The sequence below is a fragment of the Truncatella angustata genome (assembly GCF_020726525.1).
Source record: "Truncatella angustata strain MPI-SDFR-AT-0073 chromosome Unknown BKA67scaffold_2, whole genome shotgun sequence".
NCBI lineage: Eukaryota > Fungi > Ascomycota > Sordariomycetes > Amphisphaeriales > Sporocadaceae > Truncatella > Truncatella angustata.
The window spans coordinates 2,253,512-2,278,630 of record NW_025763382.1 but is presented as its reverse complement, the minus strand read 5'-3'; the positions used below and the strand labels follow the sequence as shown (position 1 = coordinate 2,278,630).

The following is a 25,119-nucleotide window of genomic DNA, read 5'->3' as shown; positions in this document are numbered from 1 at the left end:
TGGGCACTGCGCTCTCAATCACAGTGTAATTGGACAATGCATTGACTGTGCGCTTTCTTTCGATAGTTTTGTTGTCATTAGCCTATTGATAGAAGGCTCTCAAGTCTTCCATTATATTTGTTAACAATTGTCACACCTTTGCTCCTGGCTACTCGCCAGCACCATTAGAGCCCATATTCGAGATTTCCCGTTCACGGCGCCAGAGCGCAATTCGGACAAAGCTTGTGTATTGTCACGTTGCACGACTTTAATATGCCCATTAACTGCTGCGCCAAGATCTTCAGAGTCGCAACCAGAGTAGCATAGGCATCCGCTTTGTGTTTAAGTAAATTCTGTCATTGAATCTTTTTCGTCCATATTCAGCATAATATGTAGAGATGTGCTTGAATCTCCACTGTTGTCAGTAGTCATCTAACATTAGTATTTACAACATGACCACGTACACGGCCAGTTTACCTCGTCAACTGGACAGATATTACATTATTATGCTACATCGCCATCCATCGATAGACTCATGACGGCCTTCTTAACGTCCGTCTTGTGGCTGTTTACAACAGTTAAGTTGACAGATGTCATATTTCTTAACTTCCTGACAATCGTGGCTTCTCATCTGTTGTACTGTAACCCCGACGCAGAAATGCGAAATGCAACCATGTACAATGTTTCTCGAATGAAGAACGATGCAACCCTCCACCATGCTGACCGAGTTTCCTGCATAAAATGCAGCCAGAACTCAGGCTTCCGGGGCATTATTCAGTGTTGATCAAAGTTTGAGACCGGCCAAGCTGCATGCAGCTCAATGCATGCAATAAATTACACGAAACTTCAGGGTTCAAGTTTTTCGACACAAGACCGTACTATGTACCCTGCTGAATGTACAACGCCACCACTCAACCGCTGATGTTCATTCAAAACAGCTTTCAGGGCAAGAGTAGAGACATAGAGTATTGGTGCTTGCAACTTTCAACTCATGTTGGCAAAAAGCATGGATCCATTACTGTACTGTAGATGGACCTGGGCAGTTATCCACTTTTCCTGTTCGCAAGCTTCATGCTTATGGCAAATCACAACGCTGACATTAAACATGTCCCACAATTCAGCCATTTACTTCATGACTACCATAATTCCAGGTTATGCGAGGTGTTGAACGAGAAAGTTGTAATTCCTCCCTCAAATTCAAGCAAACTACACAAACCGCGAGCGCTGGAGTAGCATCAGATTTGCTGAACCCATGATACTTAAGCGCAGTCTGCATCGCATGCTTCTGCATAATATGCAGGCATTGTGGAGGCTTTGCATCTAACATGGCTGGATCAGATGCAGCTCCTAGGATTATAGCTGCAACTGCTAGCCCAAACGGAATGGTCTGCTTCACCTGCGATTTTAGTCCATGCCTAGCGACGACAAAAGAGATGGAGAATGAGAGGGAAGAACCTCTCCGTGTTGCTGCATTGTGCATCCATCGAAAAGTCGTCAAATCTAAATTCTAAGGTGGGCGTGTTGGCCATTTCATCCCCCTTCCACTACTGGAACAACGCTCTCGGAGCATAAGAGCTGGGGGCAACTAATTAACCAACCAGCTCGCATGCCTCTCCAATCCTGGACTCTGTGTGCACGTACGGCGTCAGGGGCATTACCCCAGATTATCTGTCGTTTTGTCATATCCGCGAACCGCGCGCCCTAAAAAAGGCCCCGACGGGCAGCCTTGGCCCTGAACTAATCTCGCAACCGTGCCCCGAAGGTAACCTCACCACAGTCAAGCTTGTCACGAACCAGTCTACAATGCCGAAACATTCAGGATCATCGTCACGTTCCAAGAGGCCAAATCACAAACGAGCATTTATCGTTGAAAGTATGAGATCAAATATTCGGCGCCGGAACTCGGCCGACCGATGAAAGGCACACGACTTGTCTTGAGCGCTGGTTCAAAACAAATCCTCCGTTGCAGACGTCCACCTGCAGTGCTACGGTAATCCAAACCGTCGCGAGCCCCGCACTCCATCCAAGTATTTTGTTTCCTCCCACCTATGCACCACACGTTGAAATCCCGAGCTCTAATGAGATAGCGTAAAGTTACTCAGATACAACGCTTTTTCGCTGTTCAACGTTAGCACAAGTAATAACTCGACTAGTTTCGAGTCTCGTGACAGTCGCCTTTAGAAGTGACGTAGCAACAAGCAACCATAACGGTACGGAGGCGAGACAGTTGCAGGCTACTTTAGAGCTCGCATACTTGACCATGTCACAGGTGGGTTGTTCGACGAACTGGGCATAAATGTTGGCTGCTACGCACACCACCGGCAGTAGAAATCTTTATCCGAACATACGTCATTCATTGGATCTCACTTCACACACAGTGTGCGTCGAATGGTTTTCTGAGGACATCTCTAACCTGATTCCTTGGTATCATCGTCAGTCGACTGTCGAGTGGACGTTGCCCCAGGAATTTAACCCATGCAAGCTGACGTCTCATCGCCAGGGAGGATCTCAAGCGCCCTTAAAGCAGAGATATGTGGTGGGGGAATCGAGGGCCATGTGATTACAGCCCCCCTCGAATCCCCTCAAGCCCCCTCAAGCCCCCTCAAACCCCTCTGAAAGTCTGGAAACGCCACATAGCCTTACCAAGGCCTGTTTACATTCTAAAGTGCGCAAGCTTCGATTGTCGCCGATCAGTCATAAATCGAGCGTACTAATCTAGCAGCTCAGGGTCCAACCTCAAGCTAGCCTATCCTGCGTGTTGAAACTTTCTAAATATCACAAAAACTGCTGCAACGTCGACTTCAAGTCCCACAGTCTGGGCTGCAACGGTATGGGGGGGGGGGGGGGGGGGGGGGGAAGATCGACGAGAAGCCTAAGCCTGGGCCTGCCGCTGACATGGGAATTTCTGGGGTGCGTTAGCTTCCTTGATGATCCTTTATCACACACCTTGGTGGTAGTGGTGTGAATTTCCTCACTCCCAGTCAGACATGATGAACCCCGCCATCGGCACCTTGGATATGGGCATAATGACAATTCCTATTGGGTCTGGTTGTGGAAAATAGACTTTGACGCAAATAGTATTCCCCGAGTACCCCGTACCACAAGGCCTATACTTAAAATACATGGTATTGGCATACAAGAGTACTGACCGAGTACATAGTATGTCTCTTTTGGCCTCAAAGGTTTCCAACGAAAGGTAACCAAGAAATAAGCAGCGCTCGCCTTGGGATCTCATTGCTCGAAACCTATGATGATTATTGACACTACAATCCACCCGTTGAACCTAGTAGTAGGAACTACGCTAGTACAGCCACAAAACCCAATATCTTCCGAAGCTCGTCTCGTCTAAGGCGGCTGAAACATGTGGCCTTGTTGATCCCCTCGTGGGAAGGCCCCGTGGAAGTGACAACTTGAACCGCACGGGGAAATCGGCACCACAGCCGAGAAAGCGTAGGGGTAACTTTCGAGGGGCACGGCTGTAATTGCTGCGGATTGAAAGCTATATTTATTCGCGCGCCTCGAGAATGATATCGCGGACACCCCAGAGGCTGGGAGTAAGGGATTCATTTAATATAACTTGGCCATGTGTATCACGTGTTGATTTACACAACCATGGAGATGACATGGGCATGCGCATAGTCCAGTATACACAAGGCCCAGGAAGTTGGCAACTGGCCTGGCAACAGCAACACAGCCTAAGGGCCGGTTTACATAGTTATAAAAAAATAATTAGGGATTATAAGAAGAGGCTGCGGCGGGTTCATGCTGTTTCTGCCTGGTGGCATACTCCATGTGATTACGGTCGCTTTCCATATCTGCAATCAGCCCCCGTAAATGACATACGCAGGCAAGCTCACACCGTTACCACGAATTGGCTTTGTATATACGTGTATAATTCAGTAGGGCCGGTTGAGATGGGCCTTCTACTCATTACAACCCCGTTGACTCTGGTGCGTTCCAACCGTTGCCGGGTATGGGCAGCCACCAGGAGCTGTGTATGGGGAGACTGGCCAAAGCAGTCAGCTAAAAGTCGCCATTGAATGCCGTTTTGTGATCGGTTCTTTGTACAGATGGAGGAGCATCCAGGCCCACAACGTCGAAGGTGATGGGGTTTGAGGTATAAATGAAGCCTGGTCGGTTTGCGAAGCTCTCATCCGCAGACATGATCCAAACAGCTCGGCGAATGGTGTGCACAATATTTGATTTACGTTGGTAGTGACGACAGAGTAACGACGAGATGATTGCGATTCGCGGGCTCAAAAGTTGGACTGAGCAGCTCAGGCGATTCGATACGTTGAAGATTTGATGCTGAGGTTACGATGGTGGTGTAATTACAGCCCAAGAAGATTGATAACATACTGCAATGGCACGCAATAATGGTCTGCTGTATACCAGAAAGACAAATGGAAACTCGCGAACGTAAGCGCCATATCTCATGCAGGCGAAATAATGAAATTTCCTATATCGCAATGGCTATGTCAAATGCCATTTCTATGTCATGAACCTCATACCCTAGACAATAAACCGGTAACGCCAGTCAATCTATATCCATGACTTACTGAATTTCTACTGCACGTCCTCGTCCATCGCCTGATCAGCCTCCTGGACAAGCTCACCCTCGCCCTCTTCGAGCAGGCGCCCATTGAAAGGACGGGCAGCTCTTGGCCAAACGCGCTTGTACAAGCTGACACCGACACTGTCTTGAGGGTTGGTGCGCCCGTCAAAGTTGGCCTTGAAGTAACCGTGCATACCAAGCGCTTCCTTGACGTAGCCAGACCTGCCGCGCCTGGTCCACAGTGGTAGTGCTTTGAACCACTCGACGTCCTCGCGGTTGAAAAACATGTACCGGATGGTAACAACCTTCTTGTGGATGTGGTATGGGTGACCAGTGAGAATGACACGCTTGGCAATGACTCGAGAAGTCGAAGGAGGGCGAGCTGTGCCAGTTGCCACGAGCTGGAGAGGAAAGTCGGAGGATGATTTGTCGTCAGCAGTGCTGCCTTCTTCGGGCACTACGCGCTTAAAGAATAGAGTCGGCACGGATCCCCAAGTGATAGGACCCATAAAAGTAGCCGTTGCGGATTGTCCAGGGTGCAGGAACCTGCAGTACTTGTGTACATCGTTCTCAGTCCTGCCGCTGAGCGAGAACAGAGGGTTGATTACAAAGCGACGCGGCCCGCATTGGACGATCAGCTCCTCCTTGGCCTTGATGGACTTTTCAAAATCCTCCTTGTGCGTGATATCAAAGTTGAGAGATGTCCTCTTGTTCTCGTGGCGCAGAAGAGAGAACAGAGTAAGGGGCTGCGATGGCTTGTGGCCGTCCTTGAACCCTGTGGGTACACCTTTCAGGTACACGTGGACTCTTGTTCCTGGTGCCACTCCTCCGACGAGTGCTTCGCGAATGGATCGGTTCCTCGACGATTGAGGATCCGAAATTTTCAGCAATCTCGACCAGTCTTCAGGCTCGTAAGGCCGATCCTCTTCCGTGTTCCATGGACTAGTTGCCAAGCTCTTGAGACCGCGGTATTTCGCCAGTCTTTCTCGCGCGAGCACATTAGGATGTAACTCGATCTCATCAGGAAACTCCAAATCTTCCTCCGCCTCGTCTCGCTTCTTGGCTCTGTAGCTCGCCAACTGTTCAGCCTCTTCGGTCTCATCCAGCTCCTCAAACTTTTCGGACTGAGGATATTCGGACATGGCAGCCTCCGTGGGCTCAGCGCCGGCAAGGCCCTCCATACCATCTTCGGGGGCGGCTTTCTGGGCTTCCTCGTCAGCATCCTGCATCTCGTCATCGTCCATCTCGGATTCGGAATCAGACACGTCCTCCAAGTACCAGGCTGCTTGGTAGTCGGATGTACCCTTGGGCACCTTTACTGGTCTTGCTGGCTTGTCGAACTCATCCTCGGAGAAGTAGTGATGATCATCCAAAAGGACTCCCTTCTTGGTTGTGGGGGCAAGGGACTCGGAATCAACATCGTCCATTCTTGCCTCCTCCGGTGCCAACTCCGCCAAGTCATCCTGGTCCTCAGTGGGAGTCTCCAAGACCTCTTCGGAACCAGCTTCGTCCACGGCCATATCACCGTCTCGCTTTCTCTTGACGACCAGAGGGGCTGCTGTGATCTTTTCGATCTGGAAGGTGCCCCAATCTCCAACTTGCACCAAGCGGTCAGCCTTCAGGCCCTTTCCACGCACAACACCAGTGATGACAGTCGAGCCAGATGGCGTGGTTGGCCATTGAACTTCATCTGCCAACATCCAGCTCCTCTGATCCCTCCAATGTACTCCCTTGGGGGTGGTGCTGCACAAGGACCTCATGAGATTCGAGCATTCCTGCCGCGAGTCAAGGCTGTAGACCTTGTCTTGGTCGGGATGGAAATGGGTCATGAAAGAGACAAGAGACTTCTGAACATCAGGCCTGGCCTTGACGGGTTGGATTTTGTCGAGGTTCTGGACGACGGAGAAACATGTGGACAAGCCTTGATTCTCGATGCTCCGGATGATGAGTTCGCCGAGGGGATCAACCTCGACGTCGGCGGACAACAGGAAGATGACAAAGTCGGCGACACGAGAAGCATCCATGCATGCGGTCAGGTCGCGTCGCAGGGGGACATATTGTAGCTTCTGCTTGAACCGGTCGACCTGGACTCGGAAACTTGTGTCGAGAACCTCGGAATCGATATCGAGGCTGGTGTTCAGTTTGCGGATTGCGGCAGGGACGTCTCCGTCAGGGCACAATGGTACAACTGCAACGATCCGTGGTGCGCCGTCTTTGCCCTTGAATATAAAATTCTCCTCTTGATGCTCTTTTGCTTTTTGGACTTGGCGCTGCTTGGCCTGATTTCTTCGATCGAGTTTGGACATGACTTGCTGGTGTGGTGTCTTGCGCTGGCCCTTCTCGCCGGATAGTTTGCCTGCGAGGTTTCACGTCAGCATGGTGGAGTGAGAGGGCGTGAGCAGCTGCGGCCGGGGAGGGGTTTGTATGGCATTGTACCTTTTGCTTGCTCGCGCAGTTCGCCTTTGGTGGCCTTCTTGGACTTGTAGCCTTTGTGCGAGACCTTGGTGGTAGGGCGGTGGGAGTGGGATCCCACGGCGGAAGGCATCTTGCCGTCGCCTCCTGATTTAAATCTAAATGGAAGAGAAGCCAGATTGAACCGCGAACTCTCGAATGACGTATTTGACGAGGGTTGATTCAAGAAAGAAACAGGATGATCTCGGACGACAACCCCAAGACTAAACCGAATTTGCGGCGGATAGGACGATGTAAGTGCAAATGCAGTATTCGCTCGCTATAACTAGCGGGGCAATTGGGCAAGCAAAAAAAATTATAATGTTGGAGGGGTTTTTCCAATTCTTGTGGTTATCACCTGGGCTAGTCCAACCTAGCGCATGCACTATGCAGTGCCTATCGCCCCGCCCCCCGCCTGTCACAGTCTACAGTCCAGCACTCCCAGACTCTGAGCATGGTCCGCTTATCGATAACCTGATAACAGCTGCGATTAGTACGATTAGTACGCGATCGGCGAAAAAGTCTCAATGAGCATCCTGCGCTGGGCTGGGCTGTTTCTTTCTGCGCTTCCAGGTCACAGCTACGGTACGAGCAGTGTTCGTTCTTAGGACATTCTCTACAACATTATCGCCTCTACCACACCGGGCCCCCCCATAGGGATTTTTGCTTCACATCCTTTCGCCATCAACCCGGTTCGAGACCTCACGCACAATGGCCGACAATGGCGCCGTGACGGTCAACGCCAGAACAGACCTGGTCCCCAAGCATAAGCGGGAAGAGCTGAAGCGACTGAAGCAGGCCCGCCGCGATTACGGGTACGAACCGCCATCACCCTCTCAGGGGATATGCTAGCCCTAGCCATAGCCATGTACTGATTCCATTGTCTAGTCGAGGCAGTCGCATTGATGTCAAAGGGTATACAAACCCCCTCTACTTTGCCCAAGCAGACCAATACTGACCTGCGTCGCCCCAGTGTGAAGGATAAAAAGTTACGTCGCAACCTCAAGGGAATTGTAAGTCACTTTCTCCCTGTCGCCAAGCCAGCCTCGAGACAAGCAATAGCTGACCGCCAACATTGTGTAGGAGTCCAAATATCAAACCGCTGCCTTGAACGCCAAGGACGCCGAGATCCTTTTAGAAAACGATGCTGGTTTCTTGGAACCAGAGACCGAGCTCGAACGAACATACAGGGTCAGGCAGGAGGAAATTCAAGAGGGCGTTAGTACGTGAAGAACCCCACCTGCGTCCTCCAAACTTTCTTTTTCCTCTGAGAAAATACTTGCCGGCGGCCCTTCTCAGCCTCCAGGTTCGAGAAGAGATGCTAGTAGCGCCAAGCAAGCCCGGACCTCGAAACGCATCCCCTATGATGATGAGGAAATAAACTAACTGGCATGTTTCAATAATGCAGGCGAGACAACGGCAACAAAGCGCTTCGATCTGACACTGGGTCTCGGCCCCTATGTTTTCGAGTATGATCGACCTGGAAAACACATCTTATTGGGCGGAAGGAAGGGTCATGTTGCCCTGATGGACTGGCGGGCTGGCAAACTCAAGTGTGAGTACTCGGTGTTTTATTGCCGACTCGTCAAAACTATATTGGAGCAACATCCACTAACTCCGGACGGTCAGGCGAATTACAGCTTGGCGAGACAATCCGTGACACAGCATTCCTCGCTGACCAGTACTTCGCAATTTCGTACGTTGGAACATCCCCTCGTCCCAGAAAACTGTATACTCAAGATTTACCAGTCAGAAAAAATATGTCTACATCTACGACACATCCGGCGTTGAAATACATTGTATGAGGAAACTCCAGGAGGTTAGCCATATGAGCTTTTTGCCATATCACTACTTACTAGCGACCGCGGGACTCTCTGGGTATCTCAAATGGCAGGACGTGTGAGTAATGATTTTGGAGCATTTCCCGTCACACCTAGCATCATATTGGCCGCATCAGTCTTTTGTGTTCCCTCTAACGACTCTTGTCGATGCCGAGCTGCAACAATTGTCTTGAAAGAAGTGGCTACTGACTCCAGAGATTTCAGGTCCACGGGCAATCTCGTTACCGAGACACCAACGAAGATGGGACCACCGGTGTCCATGTCCCAGAATCCGTATAATGCTATTTTGCATGTTGGTCACCAGAACGGACAAGTTTCTCTTTGGTCACCGAATGCGCCAGAACCATTGGTGAAACTTCTCGCGCATAAGGGACCTGTACGATCCTTGGCGTGTGATCGGGAAGGCAGATATATGGTCAGCACTGGCCAAGACAAGGTATGACTCTCAAGAGCTTCATCGCCGCATTTTGAAACTGCCTTTTTTGTCCAAATTGGGTAATTGCTGATCTGTCATAGAAAATGTCCGTCTGGGATATTCGAATGTTCAAAGAAGTGGTATGTCGAAAACAGCCTGCGTTGTCAAATATCATTTGTCATTCGGGAAAACACTAGTCCATGGCCTCTCAGCCTGCAAGCATTCCTAGAATCCAGACTAGTGGCTCTGACCAAATCAGAACCCTTGCGGTATACCCCATCGTGATGGAAAAATAAACTAACTGAGATTGCTTTCCCGTACCACAGAACAACTATTTCACACGCACCCCCGCATCATCTGTGTGTATCTCTGACCGAAACCTCACCGCTGTAGGTTGGGGCACCTCTACAACGATATGGAAGGTTGGTAAAGCATGATATACTGCTGCATATGCAACCACTGACGAGATCAGGATCTTTTTGTCAAGCACAAAGCAGACCAAGAAAAGGTTCAGTCGCCATATATGTCTTGGGGAGGCGAGGTATTTCATCCTTTCTTTCCTATCTTGCTTAGTTTAAAGAAATATTGACTAATTATTGGTATTATAGGGGAAGGCCATTGAGAGAGTTAGGTGGTGTCCATTTGAAGACACTCTAGGCGTATCTCACGACGAAGGCTTTTCTGTAAGTCGTGCTCTATGGAGTTGCCTACCTCTACTATGGAGAATGTTTGCTCACTCATGATCAGTCGATTCTCGTCCCTGGTGCTGGTGAAGCCAACTTCGATGCACTCGAAGTCAATCCATTCGAAACTGCTAGACAACGACAAGAATCACAAGTCAAGGGTCTGCTCAACAAGCTGCAGCCTGAGATGATTGCGCTTGACCCTAACTTCATCGGCAATCTTGATCTGCGTAGCGATAAGCAGCGCCAAGCCGAAAGGGATCTGGACGCCAAACCAGTCGATATCGAGACGGAAATCAAGCATCGCATGCGCGGAAAGAATTCTGCCATGAAGAAGTACATGAGAAAGCAGAAACACAAGAACATCATCGACGAGAAGAAGATGAAGGTTGAGCAGCTCTGGGAGGAACAAAAGGCAAAAAATCAACAGAAGCACCAAGACAAGACGGAAGAGCTCGGACCGGCTCTCGGCAGATTTGCCAGAAAGGAATAGAAAATACCCACTGGCTGACCCAAATGGACCTGGAAGATATTTCGCTAGCCATTTTCCTGGAGTGTGTGCAGCAAACACGATTTGGGTGCATGAAACCAATAGCTGTTCCCGCAATTCCAGAACTCTGCAGCGATGCAATGAAGTTCTCATACATGAAACCAGTCACAAAATAAAGCACGCTAAGCTGAGCTACTCAATCAACGTTGTCAGCTGCAGGGTTGCCAGTCAAGCAGGCGAGAAGTGAGGTTACCCTTCAGTGGTCTTCATGGCTCACATTGTAATAATTCCAATGTCCGAAGGCCTGGTTTGAAATGCGCCGTCATGATGTGTCCGGCTGTCGCAGTGGTGATGTCGTCTCTTCAACCGTTGGGACGGTTGCATGGAATGCGACTCCAAGGCACGGCATGACACCACTTTCACGAACTTCATTTGCCGTCAGCCTTCGAGCTTCAGGCTCGAGAGTTCGTGGTATAGTCTTGAACCTAGGCCATCCTGAGTACTGCGTATTACAGGCTCCTACTTTATATCCGGACACTCAAGGAAAAGTAACACATGTCACCTTTCTCAGTGGTGTTCATCAGTCACGGTGTATCTTGTTCAGTAGAATTGTTTTGCATGAGTGCTGGGGTGACGGGGTTCGCTCCAGGGCTTCACTCGCGAATACCCCCTTTCGAGCTTTATTATTATTATTATTATTATTATTATTTTAATGATGATTGATACTATGCGCTCTGGTCTCTCGTGCCCTGCCGTAACTTCGACTCTCATCTTCCGAGACGTTATGTTGAAATGTCAGACACCAATAGTCTCTTGCAACATAGATTCGAATCCAATGCCATCTCGCCACCTGCCCAAGTTACTGGTCGACAGTGTCATCCTAGCAGTAGTGCAGCGACTGGATTTTCTAGTCTTGTTGGATTCCATTCGTATGCACCATGCAACGGAGCTGGCTACGAACATAGAACACGGGTGTTATGAGCGTTGGGATCGCGGATCGAGAAAGAGATTTGTTCCGAAGTGAGTATGGATCCGGCGCTGGTAAATGCTAACATTGTATGGAAGAGTGTACGCCAGGTCTTGAAAGAGAATATTGGTTTCGATATCCAAGCGATGGGTAAAATATTCTAGACCGAACGGTGCAGTGTGCACCAGATCGTCTGCCACGGCAGTATTACACGCGATGTGGCGGTCATGGGGGTTTCTGAACCTCTATGTGAAATGCATTTACATTGCCTTGATCCGGCTACTGATACACTCCATATGTACACTTTTTCCTTCCTCTCAATTTGTGACCTATGCATGGGCGGAATCAAGGACAGGTGACGATGCGACTGCATCCGGTCCCTTTTGAGCTTTCAGCTTTTGTTCGAATTTCTCGAACTCAGCCAGCGCGATTTCCTCCTCTGGGTCAGTGACCTGATGGACACCCTTGACTTCCTCAATCTGGGAACATGTTAGCTGTCACTCCGGTGTAGTCCACAGCAATGCGAGTACTCACATAATGCATCAACATGCCCTCGATGCCATTCTTCAATGTCACGGTGCTCGAGTCGCAAGTCCTGCACGCTCCTCGTAACTTCAGGTGCACGTGTCCATCCTCGGTAAACCCCCTGAACTCAATATCACCTCCATCTTCCTGGATGGCAGGCCGTATCCTCGTCTCGAGGAGCTCCTTGATCATGCCAACAACTTCCGAGTCATCCTCGTTGTATGCCAAGCTGTCAGCCTCCTCTGCCGCCTCTTGCCCGTCTGCCCCGACTTCCTTTTTGGTGACTGTGACCAGCGGCTGTCCGGCTGTGATAGCTTCTGTGATATGGCTGAAGATCTCAGGACGGATATGCGCCCAGTTCGCGTCGGCAGTCTTGGTGACTGTGATAAAGTCGGCACCGTAGAAGACGGCAGTTACGCCCTCGATGTTCATGAGCTGGGCGGCGAGCGGCGATGGATACGGAGGGGCGATTGTGCTCCGTGGGTTCAGATACTCGATAAACGGCGTGGAGATATCCTCCGGTAGCACACGGTGGTTTGGCAGAAACTTGAGCGCATCTGCGTTGGGAGTATTCTCGGTCTGTATAAATATGCTTCGTGTGCCACGCGGGGCGAAGGAAGCGGCTCCTGATGAGGACAGAACAGGCCGCAGTATCCTCGAGGATAAGCCTGAGTTCCTAGAGCTTGTATGCGCCTTGCGCGCAGCCTGGTAGATTCGGCATGTTTTCGAAGGTCCCTGGCGGGTTGCCGACGATAATAATGCGACAGCGGGGCGAACAAGGCGGTTGGAAGCGGGCATCGTGCAATGTGGGAGAGAAGGGTTATAGCGAGAAATACAAGAAATACGGGGGTTCCTCGATAATTAGATTAAAACATGTATTGTTGTTGGTTTTGTAAGAGGAAGCTTGCGCCGCGGTTTGAAATGTGTTGGTAGTTGGTTGTTGGTTGCTTCACTCGTCTTGTAGAACTAGAACTAAAGTTGCCTCCGGCTGCCGATATCGATAACAACAAAGCCGCTGCTTGATTATCAATCTGCCCAACGGCATGACGCAAATTCCATCCTCTTCAACTTCATTCGCTACTGCTAATGAACCCCGATCCACAATAACTGCAAGACATTTTCAAAGCAACTGCCGACAAATGGATTGATCCAAATCCCGTTGATAAACGAGCTTTCTTCCCAATCGATTCTTCAGTGCGAAGCCTTTCACCACAAAGGTTCTGCCGCCCTCATAGGATCACCATTTCATGTAAGTTTTCGCCGTCCGCCCTCGATGAACTGGCTTTCAAGTCAATGTAGACCTTACACTGGCCGTATCAAGACACCAGTAGTGTTAGTCATCAGTATGCAGTTAGATCTTCATAGCCAGAAATACAATCGTGTCTATCCTGTCCTTTTTCGCGGTCAACGAACCATTCTGATAAAGTGATCAGTATGCTACGGCGAAGCATCAACAACTCATAAATCTTATGTTAGCTAGGCAAGCACAATTACTCGGGTACCGTAAACACTGGGGGCATTCCGTTCGATACGTTGGCTCGACTACTTCTTCGGACCTACGGCATTAAGGCACCAAGCTGCCTGAAAGGGAGGCCAGGGCATTCAAGCCAAAAGGAGAAAGAAAACGCGACAACTAAAATTCCATCTCGACGAATCAGCCTCCTTGGAACGTCCTCCCCAGTTGAACTGTTGTGTGCGGATATCGGAGTCCACAAATTCGATCTTGTTCACCGACCCGCCAACCAGATCGTAAACAGCTCTGGTTGCCAGTCAAACAATTGCCTCGCCCTTTCATCTGGCAAAGGCAGCATTCAATCCAAACGCGTCCAAGCACTGAGCAAGCTCAGAAAAACAACATCTCACGTTCCATTGAAAGCTTCGTCATGCCTGCCACAGTACCAGCAGACCGGATTTGTGTGAGCTGCGAGGCAGAGGACGGCAAATACAAATGTCCACGTTGCCTGAAATACACGCAAGTTCTTCCAGATACCCTTCCGCCGTCACCCTTCTTACAGTCTTAGATGTTCCCTCGTCTGTAGCAAGAGACATAAGGAAGAGCACCCCGTCGAGGAGGAAAAAACACCTGCTCTGCAAGCTGCTCAGACGCCAGCTGATGGCACCTCCAACGCGGAACAACCGGATGAATATAACAAAATCTTCGCAAAGTATCCCGTCCTGGCAACTTACCTCAATCAGATCTATGATGAGACTGAGCCACCTTCAAGCCTGACTCCTAACCCTGACGACGGCGGTAAGAGCGGCGGCCTCAAGCGCAAACAGCAGCGCAAACCTTGGACGCGCGAAATTGGTGTGCAGAATGCCTTGCACAAGCTGCGCCATCTGCGTGATCAGGACACCACTGGTGCCTTGAAGGAGTTTTGCGCGCTGGTTCATATGTTAAACGCCGAGAAAGCAGAAGAGGACGCCAGGAAGCTGGAGGCACAAAGGGATGCGGAGACGATTGCGCAGATGATTCGGGACGAGCGGGACTAGTACGACCGAGCCTCGGATCGACCGTCAGTCATCAATCGAATCGGTTCAGACGTCTCGAGATGGGGCCATCCTCAAAGAGACACAGATGCGCACTGGCGTAGCAATGATCGAGGCCCACGGAGCATATGGGCACCAAAAAGGAAGTGAAAAAGGGTCATATGCCTTGCCTGACAAAAGGTCACACTTGTGTGGACTGACACACCGGGCGCTTCAGTCTTTATATGGATGCGTATTACACAAATGCCGAGGAAATTGGATGCAAGTATGGCCTTGATCAAATGCAAATCGCAAGACAACAATTAGCTGACATCTACAGGTTGGTTTATAGTCGTTGACATGGCCTTTCGATGCCTCAAGTGTGCTTGTCGCGGTCGGAATGGGACAAAGCTATCAACAGCCCGAAGCGCTCAGTCGCGTATTGACTGTACACCCGAATTCAGGCTACGATATGTTTCTGAATTAGAAATTTGTGTTTTATGTATGCATTTGTATTAAATTTCGCTAGCCACTCAAGCATGAACAGCAGCAATGTGTCGCCTGAACTTCGTCCAAATCCCCGACTTGACTGGCTTCGGTACGATCGTATCGACCCTTTCCGTCAGGTTCATCGTCGTACCTTTTTCATGGCCATGTCGTCCAAACCTGTCCTTCAGTCCCCATAGCGAGTCCGCCTTTTTGAGCAACGGGCTCCTCAAACCCCGGCTCTTCTCCTCCATCTCGTCGCTTTGCGTCCAATCGACCATACGGTAATCGTTCGGATTGATTGTTGCGGTCAACGGCACTACCTCGTCTTCTGGAATCTTCTCGTCCGACTCCACGAACCTGGTCCTCTCTCTTTCATCGCACTGCAGCGAGTGTCGCATGCTGAAGCTCCTTGCCGCTATGACATCGGCTATGTTCTCATTGGGTATGGTATGTCTCTGCTTCGATCTTCGTGCCGCTTCTACTTCATTTGAGCCTTCCAGTTTTCGACTGTTCTGAAATTGATTGCGCTCCCGTAGCTTCTCTCTCTCGCTTTGCACTTTGCGCAGGGCCCGACCTTGCCCAGCCGGGCCTATACTGGTATCCAGGGACAGGCTCTCCGTATGCAATCTTAATGCCTCGTGCGACAATGTATGTATACGGCTTTTATCCCTAGGCACGTGCACCGAAGCAGTCCGGGCGAACTGCGATGCAGCCTGCTGGGGAATATATGGTTCGTTCGGTCTGCTGACTGAGTCTGACCTTTCCGGTAGTTTCTCCGGCCAAGTGTTCTTAGATCTGGTGCCAACACGCTGTGGCGGCACCCAGGGCACATCCAAGAAAGAAATATCGGGGTTCTGAGCGCTACTGCTGACATCTTTTTGTAATGCCGCGGTACCTTCTCCTCTTCCCTCAGCTGCCCTCGATTCTGTTTCTTTCGTTTCTTCAGCTTCTTCTCCGACTTTCCTGGCCGTTTCTTCTGCCCTGGCCTGCCGTCGCTGCTCCTTTGCTGCGTCCCTCTGCGAAATGACGATGTAGAGCCGTCGTCTCAGGTCATCCGCGTCTACAGGTTGTGACACTGGTTGGCGTGGCTTCTTCGTCACCGGCCTCTGTCCAGGACGGCTTGCTGGTTGTTTTGAATATGGTTGTGATTGCCGCACAAACTCTCCTAAGGGATGTGCCATTTTGAACTGCATTACGGCACACCCGGCCGGCGTGGGTTCATACGCCAAGCGCAAGGGCGGATGTTTGTATGGTAACGAATTTCTCTGAGAAACGTCTCAGTAATAACGACAAGAGACCTAGCACCGAGTTGGTAGCTAGGTTGTACTAGCAGAAGTGCGAAAGTAGTCACAGTATGGAATGTGGCGAGTTATCCCAGGTTACGTGACGCAAATAAACAAATAGATGGATAAATAAATAAATAAAACTTCGAGCTGCACTGAGACAATCACCGGAAAGCAAATTTGGTGGTCACAAGCAACCAACATGAAGAAGCAAGTATGAATAGAGTTAAACAACTGAGCCCGTTTCACGCACAGGCGTACCCGCTACTTTATGAGGATGCATGCGAATGCATGCAAATCATGGTCACGATGGGGAGACTGTCACACGACGCATAGAGCGATCCCATACTGCTTCTGGGTTGGTACCCTTGCTTAACGTCTCGTCCGGGGTTGGGTGCCGCCTGCACATGCATCGCGCATCGTTCTGACAGGGGCAGCTGGCTCCATTTGCTTAGAGGCGTTTACTAGTTCGCTTTGCCTGGCTCCAGCGAGGGGTTAAATAGTCCTGCAAACTAAGCAAAATTGCATCCATTTGCGTCGATTCCTCTTGTGGACTTGTCCCCCGTAAATGTCTTCCTCGCGGTCGACGGTGGACCAAACGCGGTCTAAATTTTCGAAGAGGGTCTATCGAGGTCAACCTCAATTTTCAGGGTCGTTGGCATGAATCTAGACCTCGGTCGAGCTATTCTGTCTCGGCTGCGACGACTCTCGTGTTTTCAAAGGAGCTTTGCCGGCGGTCTGCTGGGCCTATACCGAATGTGTTTTCAAGGTCGCATTGTGCGGTAAAGCTGTTTGGTCCCGTGACACTCATTCGCTACATGCTATGCATCAGGGACGACGTCGCCCAATTCGTGAGCTCTGGTGGGTTGCCTGCATGAAATTGATTTGATTTTGGTTTTTTTTCACTTCTGGCTTGCAGCTCAGAAGGGGGAGCATGTTTCTGACCAACACCATGACGGATTTCGTGCCGCAGTCGATCTTGTCCTCCCTTTTGCGGCCTTCACAGACGCCCACATAACATGGATAATCTGCAGTGCGACTACAGTTGTTGTACTGCCCGCATGCTCTCCAATTCACAATGTTCAGGACTTCGGCTACTTTGAATGGAAATCCCGCAGCGCTATTATGTATAGGGTGTAATGATGGGTGGTCGTGGCGGTGATGCTAAAGTGTGTCTATTCAGTCTAACACACAAAGCAATCGGTCATGCGCCAGGCATTTTCTTGGGCGTCCGGAGAACTAAATTAGATTACAACAAGGCTATGGTGGCGCCCACATCAATTAAATAATCGTTGGTCCAACTGGTATTCAGATCTGTCTCAACGTATCATCATATGAGATACACGGCATGTATGTTCTGCACATCGATATTTCAAACGGCGATGACGCAGCATGGCGACCACACATATGTACTGTACTACTCCGTAGATTGAATCTGCATTGTCTGGGGCCCCGCAAAGCTAGAGCCACATACTGCAGATCCGCCGTTTAAAGCTGAACAAAGAGTGTGAAAATGTCAGCCGGGATCTTGGCTACCTCTAATAACGCCTTGATGAAGTGGACAAATTAACGGGCATAGCATGTTGAGTAGATTTGCAAGCTTCAAACGACTTCGAGCGCAATTCATCCGCGCCTTCAGGACTAAAACTCTGTGGGCCTCATTTCCACCCAAGGGTATGAACCTCGAGTTGTGTGTTCCGGACGCCGCCGATGTAAAGCACGTTCAAGGAACCGAGAATTTTTTTGACGGTTCTCAGAGTCTCGAAAGCTGTAATGCCACAACATTATGACTTCACCATGGTTCATAATGAAACCACCTGTATAGTAGAGTGGCCAGAGGCCAGGTCAACATTGCAACATGTAAAAACAGAGTGGAGTTTCGGCAGCTTTTCATGCAACCACAGTCCAAATCATCGCAAGAATCCATTATAAGTATCGGGAGACTTGAGACCGGATTCAGAAAGTATTGTGCGTTTTGCCAGTCATTTGCTGACCGTATTTGATTATTTGTCCATAATTCGTCCAGATAGGATTAGTGCAGTTCCTTCATCAGTTGCATGTAGAGTTCACGGAGGCAATGATTGATTTTAGGTAGTCTTCTGATACATAGTTATTATGGCTATATCGCCAGCAGGAATCTCCCCAACGACTGAGCTACTGTAGGTTAGACTTCTAATTGGGGATAGCTTTAAGCCAACCACTCGGGGTGCGTTCTCTAGTTCGTAGAAAATATGGAAATATGGCCGCATTAGAGTGGGTAAGATCCTTACCGCGCACAGTCCTATCTCGATTGCCAGAAGTAAAGTCAACTTTACCGAATTGGCAATAGGCAGTTTTAATAGTGCTCCGAGATTCTCCTTCTTCTCTTGCGATATTTGTCACATTGTGGTTATTTAATTACTAAGTGCGTCAGGACAAACATTCACATAGAGCTTTTGCGACGCCTGCTTTTCCACCTATACCTTTTCAGACTGGGCGCGCAATCGATCCCTCAAGCTACTCTCTCAAAATGCCAGGCCCCAAAAGACGTCTGCTTGCAGGTAGTCTAGTCACTGAGATAAGCTTTTTACCACTCTCCTAACCGAGGCAAACAAGTGGATCAGAATTGTAATCTAGTGTCTTTTAATTGACGTTTTTCCAACTGGATCTCACCGAGATCATCGTCGCATCTCGATTAGTATAGTGGTCAGTATGCCAGCTTGTCATTCTTCACTCAAGTAGTGGAATTTGAGCGCTGGAGACCGGGGTTCAATTCCCCGATCGAGAGCTTGTTTTGTTTTTTGAAACTATTTTTTATTATTTACCACATTACATGCCCTCGATCTAGACTAGTAAGTAGTTTTATTGTCTGTATGTGGGTGTATAATACATACATACTTGTCGAATAGACAGATCAAATTCCATGTGCTTATCAAGTCCTGCTAGAGGGATTACTTGGACAAGAAAATTTGAACAAACTATTACTGTCATTTCATCAACTCAGCCACTTGCAAAACCCAATTGCCAAAGTCGATATATAAATATCTGCCTTGAAAACAACACGAACGTCACCCAGACTCTAGTAACGTTCAATAGTCAAGTAATTTCTCAGAAAGTATATTCCGACGCTGTAAAACCAGCAGACCTCCGTGGCACGTAGTAAAACTCAAATATGTATCGTATCCTCCTCTGTATCTGATAACATATCTTGTGGAACCAAACGTATTGATCATTGTATCTAGTTAGGCTTACATAATAGTAGCTTGTCTAGTAGGAGCGTGAAGATTCAAAGTAAGCGCTCTTATGCGAACTCTAAAATGGGGAAAAAGAATTTGGGATGAACATGATCAAGTATGGATTACAGATCATTTTCTACCTCGACGGGGCATCATCATGTCATTCTAGGGCTGCATCGTGCTACTCTACCTATAGACGATTGAGCTTACACCGTCGACATGCCAAAATATGACATTGGCGGCATTCGTAAATGAATTGGGGCATCTCGTCGTTGCATTCTTCACACACGCGCGGTCCGGGTCTTCCACGCCATCGATCGTGGTCGCACTCATGATTAGCTCGAAGGTTATCCATAAGTCTGTTCAGGCGTTGATGGCGGCGCTCTGTATTTCGGCGTTCCTCTTGGGGCTGTCCAATTACTAGTTCCGCCAGACGATCATGATCGCGAGCATCAATCTCCTCTGCGCGTTCCAGCAGGCGATGCTCGTCCCATTGCTCACAGTTACATTCTTTCCATTTAATACCACAATTGTAGCAGAATTGCGAACCACATCGGCATCTGTAAGTACAGCGTCAGGCTTATCTACTTCTGAACGGGAACAACGAGCTGAGTGAAATCTGGATTTGGTTAACCTACGTCATGTGATTGCAGCCGGTATTTAGTTCCACCATTGTCCAGCAGTTTCGGCATCGCTGCCACCCAACTTCACGAGCAAGTGTAATCACCTCTTGCAGCGCCTCATCATGGGGGCAGTCGCCGCTGTGGCGCTCACTCTTGCAAGTGGTACAGGTCTGTGCCGCGCACAGAGTACAGGTAGCGATTCCGTTGGCACAACCCGTCGGAGGCACAAAGGCTGAGCAGGTCTTTTGATGGCAATACGTACGATTAGGTGTAGAGAACTCGACACTTTTTTCGCGAAAAAGGATGACCACACGCTCTGGAAGGAAGAGTATGTTCCTGTTCAGAGGTATCGGTTGTTTGCAACAACGGGGCGGAAACAAGCTCTCGTCAACCATCGCGTCCTCGAAGAGATGCCGCAGACAACCTCTGCAGTACTCATGCTGACATGGAGCGCGAGCGACGTCGGTGAAAAACCAGTGTTCTCCGCAAGACACACACTCGCGTTTCTGTGTAGATCTTCGCGGGCGCGATGCAGCCCAGGCGGAGCTTTCGGCGTGGTCACTGGCATTGGTTTCCTGACCTTCACTAGATTCACCTTCGCTGTTTTCATCATGGACCCCGGTAACATAGATGCACGACATCTTCTCAATAAGTTCCATATCTTCAGCCAAGTCATTGGCTGTAGATCCGTTTGTGTTGGCCAAGTTCGTCCCATTCGAGAGGGCGATTGACATAGCTCGATCGTCTTTGGCGGCATTCTCTGCGTTTACCACTTGATTCAAAGCATCTGCGTCATCCCGAATAGCCATCTGGATACTTCTAGTCATTCTGCGATCTAAAGCAAAAGAAGCTGCTCCTGCAATCTCCTCCAAGTAGATCTGGAGTGCAAGTTCTGCATCATTGAGTTCACCCTCCCTTTTCTTTCCCTTCGCGCTGTCAGCAAAATGCTCTCCATCTTCTTGCTGTAGATCAAGTATAAGAGCTAGGCTTTCATCGTCTATGCTCAACAGTGTGGCTTGGTGGGACTCAATAGTTGCCATCTTATGTGTAAGGCTCAAGATAATTCTAAGCACGAGAGAGAAGGTTGCTTAAAAATCGCCAAATACGGATAGAATGTATGCTTGCTATAAAAAGCATTGCTCGTAAGTTTAGGCCTAATGCGTGTCTCGAGCTTGTTTACACAGCACTGATATGCTGAAAGCAAATTTGAAGCTGAGCTGCATATATGACTGGCCCTGAAAGGATATGCTTTGCTTATCAGTACGGATGCTGATCAGCCACGCTTAAATAAATTGGAGATAATGAGTTCACTGACGACTAATATGAATGACCTTGCAGCAGAAGCAAGTCAAGCACTACGTGTTTTGATACTCTGGTAATCAAGAAAAATACTCTGCGCCACTCTCGATAGCCTCAGATTATGGTGCTTTGATGCCAGCTTGAAGTCGGTCAACGGTGCACCTGAAAGTTTTGGAGAGCCAGGAGGTTAGGGATATCTGTGAATCAAGCATCCTCTGGAGAATTGCTTTACTTTTAATACCAAGCAGTAGATATAAGAAATGGCACCTATGTACATCTCAGGCGTAGTCTATCCGTTGACTATCTATAATCATAATGTGAGACAAGAACGGTAAGGCGCTGGAATTTACTGGGAGATCCAGAACCATTCAAAAGAACCTTGTTAGTGTAATATAGGACAATGTGGATGGGTGATAAGGGGTGATGGGTATTATTGCACTCCGGAAGTGAGACACAATAGTGTGACGCTGCAGATATGTTTATTACACCGAACAAATCAATAATGTGGAAGGGTCTGGGAATGTGTCTCAGAATCCAACTACAATTTGTCAATCAATCGCTAAATCCATATTTATCTAGTAGGCCTCCTGCCTTTTAATTAAATAGACCACGCTGGAAAGCAAACATGCGCAGTCTTAGCACCTAATCACCAAAGCTGTATTAACAGCTATCAGCCAATTGCTCCTAGGTGTGTTGTCAGCAGTTACATACCCCCTTTTATTGATGACTTCTCCTTAGGGAGCACTTCGCACTCGGCGGCGTTCTCGAGGCATGCTAATGATACCTTCATGGTAGCTTTGTCTTGATGGGTTTAATCTGGTTTCTTAAATCCCTTTGCATGAAATCTCGCACAGAACTTTCCTTCTAACACCCATTGCCTCATTATATCCTGAGACTATTCTAAACTGCTCTGCTTGTTCAATGTAGTTTTTTCATTCTTTTTTTCAACCCCTAGACCTTTTTTTTTTTTCTTTTGCATTTTTCAAGCGGTAATAGTTGCATATTGTACCAACGCGTCATCCCCAGGTAAGATGAAATGACTTCATTGGCTAGATTAGAACTAATGCATGGTTTGTCACATATATTAAGCAGCTGCTTGGTCAATTGGCTCATTCAACTTTCCTAATTATAGGAGGAGAAAGAGATGGGGAAAAAAGGAAGAAGAAAAAAGGGAAAAGGTAAAAAGAAAACACCTCGGGTGTGTGCAAGCGGGCCGGTCGGAAAAGTCTAAAGATTTTGAGTACTGTGTGCCGTTACGGGATTTATTTTTATTTTTTGAAATATTTTTATTTTACAGCGATAACATTGTTGGATGTCGCCTTGCTTCATTTCAGAATATCGGGCCCAGCTCGTATGTTTGCTGTAATATGGAGCAAGACTTATATGTCAAGTGTTTGATGATAATTTTTGGTTTAGACTAGTTTGAGCACTAACTTACTATGCCTAGAATGGAGGGTGAGAGATCACTCGGGGTAGGTATCGGGCTGCTGGCAGAAGTGTTTGTCCACGCTATTGAGCTCCGAGTCAATTGTACATCCCTATTATGCTTTTCAAGGCCTGATAGCATAGTGGAGTCAACGCTTCGCCACGGACTGTTGTTGAGGGTACCACTATGGGCGCACCTAATAATTTCCAAATTCTGGCGATGGACTGATTCTCATGACATAAACACAGTCAACGCACAGATAGACTTGCTTGAGTCCAAATATTCAGCCTCCTTGACATCACTAACAACACATTAATGCCTACCATAGTAGCTCCACAGCTTTGGGTTTGGACTGCCAATGCATTTGTGTACTTCCGCGGCAAAATGAAGGAGGCTAACCAATATATTTATAACTGCTGGTAATCTTGGGTCGCACTCCTTGGCAGTGTTCACTTGCCTGAGCACAAGCTTATTATACAGAGCGAATTACATTGCCTCATCATATTCCCTGAACTGTGAGGGCATCCGACCACCCCGGGCTCTTCTGCCCAAGAGGATGAAAATGAGTTGTCGTGGGATGGATCCCATAATCATCGCATCGGTCTCAAGGCTCCTGAGCGTATCGCAGGAACTAGCCATGGAGATGTTAACAACAGTGAGAATACTGAGGAGCAAGTTGGAGAGCAAAAGGAATTGCAGCGAGAAGAATCGCGTAATGACTTCCTCAACTTTCGCGATATTACAAAGAATCAGGAGGCGAATGGGATTGTTCAATATAACACTATTTTGACAAGCTTACTTTTGTGTTAGGACTTTGATATAGAGCATCCCGAGCACCATTCTCTGGGTTGGCGCTATTATGTACTAAACACAACGGAAAGACTGGGTCAAAAACAAAGAGGAATGGCCAGCTAATATTGAGAAACGAAAGAAAGAGAAAGAAGACAAGGAGAAGAAAAAGGAAGGAGGAGGATGCGAAGCAGACCTGATGATATGGTTCGGCTGACTGGCAAGCCCCCCCCTGAACGCAGAGCCTCATTTGACACACCTATTTGAAGCTGGGCTTATCACACCAAATGAGCTCCGTTATGTGAAGAATCATGGTACTGTCCCACGTTTGATGTGGGGATTTCACAAGCTCGACATTTGTAACGGTAAGTCGGTATTCCTATGCAATAGCTGCAGAACAACCACGAAGCGATCAATACCGCAGTCGCGTTAGCATGTGATGGCAATCGCAAGAAGGAACTCAATATGATTAAACGCAGCACAGGCTTCAACTGGGGTCACGGCGCTGTTAGTTGTACATATTGGCAAGGCCCGTTGTTAGTAGGTGTACTCAAGTCTATGGGCATTGACGATGTGATGAAGGACGACGGGAAAACATGATACTGGGTCAACTTCGAAGGGGCCGATGAACCCAGTGAGGACAAACACGCTACTAGCATTTCCCTTCACTATATATGGACCCAAACAACGACGTGATTCTCGCGTACTGGATGAACGACATAGCATCGTCCCCTGACCACGGGGTTCCCGGTGCGGTTATGATTCCAGGCTATGCTGGAGGTCGATGCGTGAAGTGGTTGCACAAAATTTGGATCAGCAAGAAAGAAATAAGTTCATATTATCATATATGGGATAACCGTGTCGTCTCTAGCTTCATAGCTGGAAAGGACGGCAAATTTGCAGAGACACTCTTCAGCTATCCGGGCCGCGTTTCACGAGCAGGATCTCAACTCTGATATCGAGAAGCCATCTTTTGGCGAAAAACTTTCCTTAACAGAAGCCAAGAAGGGTCACAGTTACCGCATAGCCGGATATGCTTATGATGGTGATAGCCATGAGGTACATCGAGTCGCGGTCTTTTTGGACGATGGAAAAACTTGGTTGTATTGCATTCGTCAATTCCCGGCCCGATCAGATACGGAAAGAAATTCTGGACGAGGGTATACTGGCACGTAAGTATTGAAGCGACGCACCTGTTGTGCTCGAAAATAATTGCCGTACGATGCTTCAATGGTGGGTGTCTGCTGGATCCTGCTGTCTAACTCGTAGAATTGTAGCTACTGGTGTGCCTTTTTATCACGAACTTAGCTAATGATCTTGGCAGTCTTCAAGAGCACTCAGCCGGAAAGCCAGCCTGTAACGTTATGTGAATGATTAATAACTGCTGGCAAGTTTTCAAACCAGAGCTCGTCGACAAAGAAGACTCAGGTGTTGCCTGTATTTAGTACCTGTGCCTTACTCAGCCTGGAACTGGTGACAGCGGCTGGATGAAACCGAGCGTCGAGAATCAAATCGGAGCCTTTAAGCATGACACCGGGACACCGCAAAGTAAGCCACCATCCCCGAGACTAGCACTCTTGACTTTATTGATTTCAGTTAATACTACTGCAGAGAAGCCGT

At 48.5% G+C, this 25,119-nt stretch overlaps 7 protein-coding genes and 1 non-coding gene across 8 annotated transcripts; 4 read left to right on the top strand and 4 right to left on the bottom strand.

The window, feature by feature from the left end:
- Positions 1–4,357: 4,357 nt before the first annotated feature.
- BKA67DRAFT_553479 (AARP2CN domain-containing protein) lies at positions 4,358–7,297 on the bottom strand. The gene is made up of 2 exons (XM_046101912.1): positions 6,971–7,297; positions 4,358–6,890 (listed from the first exon to the last, which is right to left on the bottom strand). Exons 1-2 carry the CDS (start codon positions 7,077–7,079, stop codon positions 4,546–4,548), a joined length of 2,454 nt encoding a protein of 817 aa, XP_045961113.1. The 5' UTR covers positions 7,080–7,297; the 3' UTR covers positions 4,358–4,545.
- Positions 7,298–7,696: 399 nt separating this feature from the next.
- Positions 7,697–10,417, top strand: BKA67DRAFT_655181 (BING4CT domain-containing protein; the record flags this gene model as incomplete). Its single annotated transcript, XM_046106705.1, has 13 exons — positions 7,697–7,800; positions 7,874–7,900; positions 7,959–7,998; positions 8,069–8,207; positions 8,394–8,540; positions 8,615–8,681; positions 8,735–8,884; positions 9,031–9,262; positions 9,343–9,381; positions 9,568–9,663; positions 9,714–9,782; positions 9,850–9,924; positions 9,989–10,417. The coding sequence occupies 13 exons, from the start codon at positions 7,697–7,699 to the stop codon at positions 10,415–10,417; spliced, it is 1,614 nt and encodes a 537-aa protein (XP_045961112.1).
- A 1,293-nt stretch (positions 10,418–11,710) lies between these two features.
- On the bottom strand, positions 11,711–13,508 carry BKA67DRAFT_590661 (uncharacterized protein; the record flags this gene model as incomplete). The annotated part of the gene is made up of 4 exons (XM_046104613.1): positions 11,711–11,860; positions 11,916–12,532; positions 13,320–13,323; positions 13,467–13,508. 4 exons carry the CDS (start codon positions 13,506–13,508, stop codon positions 11,711–11,713), a joined length of 813 nt encoding a protein of 270 aa, XP_045961111.1.
- Positions 13,509–13,789: 281 nt separating this feature from the next.
- On the top strand, positions 13,790–14,399 carry BKA67DRAFT_532118 (uncharacterized protein; the record flags this gene model as incomplete). The annotated part of the gene is made up of 2 exons (XM_046099486.1): positions 13,790–13,822; positions 13,893–14,399. 2 exons carry the CDS (start codon positions 13,790–13,792, stop codon positions 14,397–14,399), a joined length of 540 nt encoding a protein of 179 aa, XP_045961110.1.
- A 509-nt stretch (positions 14,400–14,908) lies between these two features.
- On the bottom strand, positions 14,909–16,045 carry BKA67DRAFT_655178 (uncharacterized protein; the record flags this gene model as incomplete). Its single annotated transcript, XM_046106704.1, has 1 exon — positions 14,909–16,045. One exon carries the CDS (start codon positions 16,043–16,045, stop codon positions 14,909–14,911), a length of 1,137 nt encoding a protein of 378 aa, XP_045961109.1.
- A 2,770-nt stretch (positions 16,046–18,815) lies between these two features.
- Positions 18,816–18,914, top strand: BKA67DRAFT_t64. The gene has a single exon. It is a non-coding gene; the product is annotated as a tRNA-Asp (tRNA).
- A 33-nt stretch (positions 18,915–18,947) lies between these two features.
- BKA67DRAFT_642953 (uncharacterized protein) lies at positions 18,948–21,031 on the bottom strand (the record flags this gene model as incomplete). The annotated part of the gene is made up of 5 exons (XM_046105815.1): positions 20,001–21,031; positions 19,573–19,922; positions 19,272–19,364; positions 19,021–19,104; positions 18,948–18,970 (listed from the first exon to the last, which is right to left on the bottom strand). Exons 1-5 carry the CDS (start codon positions 21,023–21,025, stop codon positions 18,948–18,950), a joined length of 1,575 nt encoding a protein of 524 aa, XP_045961108.1. The 5' UTR covers positions 21,026–21,031.
- A 2,930-nt stretch (positions 21,032–23,961) lies between these two features.
- BKA67DRAFT_172356 (uncharacterized protein) lies at positions 23,962–24,861 on the top strand. Its single transcript, XM_046095232.1, has one exon. The coding sequence runs from the start codon at positions 24,174–24,176 to the stop codon at positions 24,453–24,455; it is 282 nt and encodes a 93-aa protein (XP_045961107.1). The 5' UTR covers positions 23,962–24,173; the 3' UTR covers positions 24,456–24,861.
- Positions 24,862–25,119: the final 258 nt, after the last annotated feature.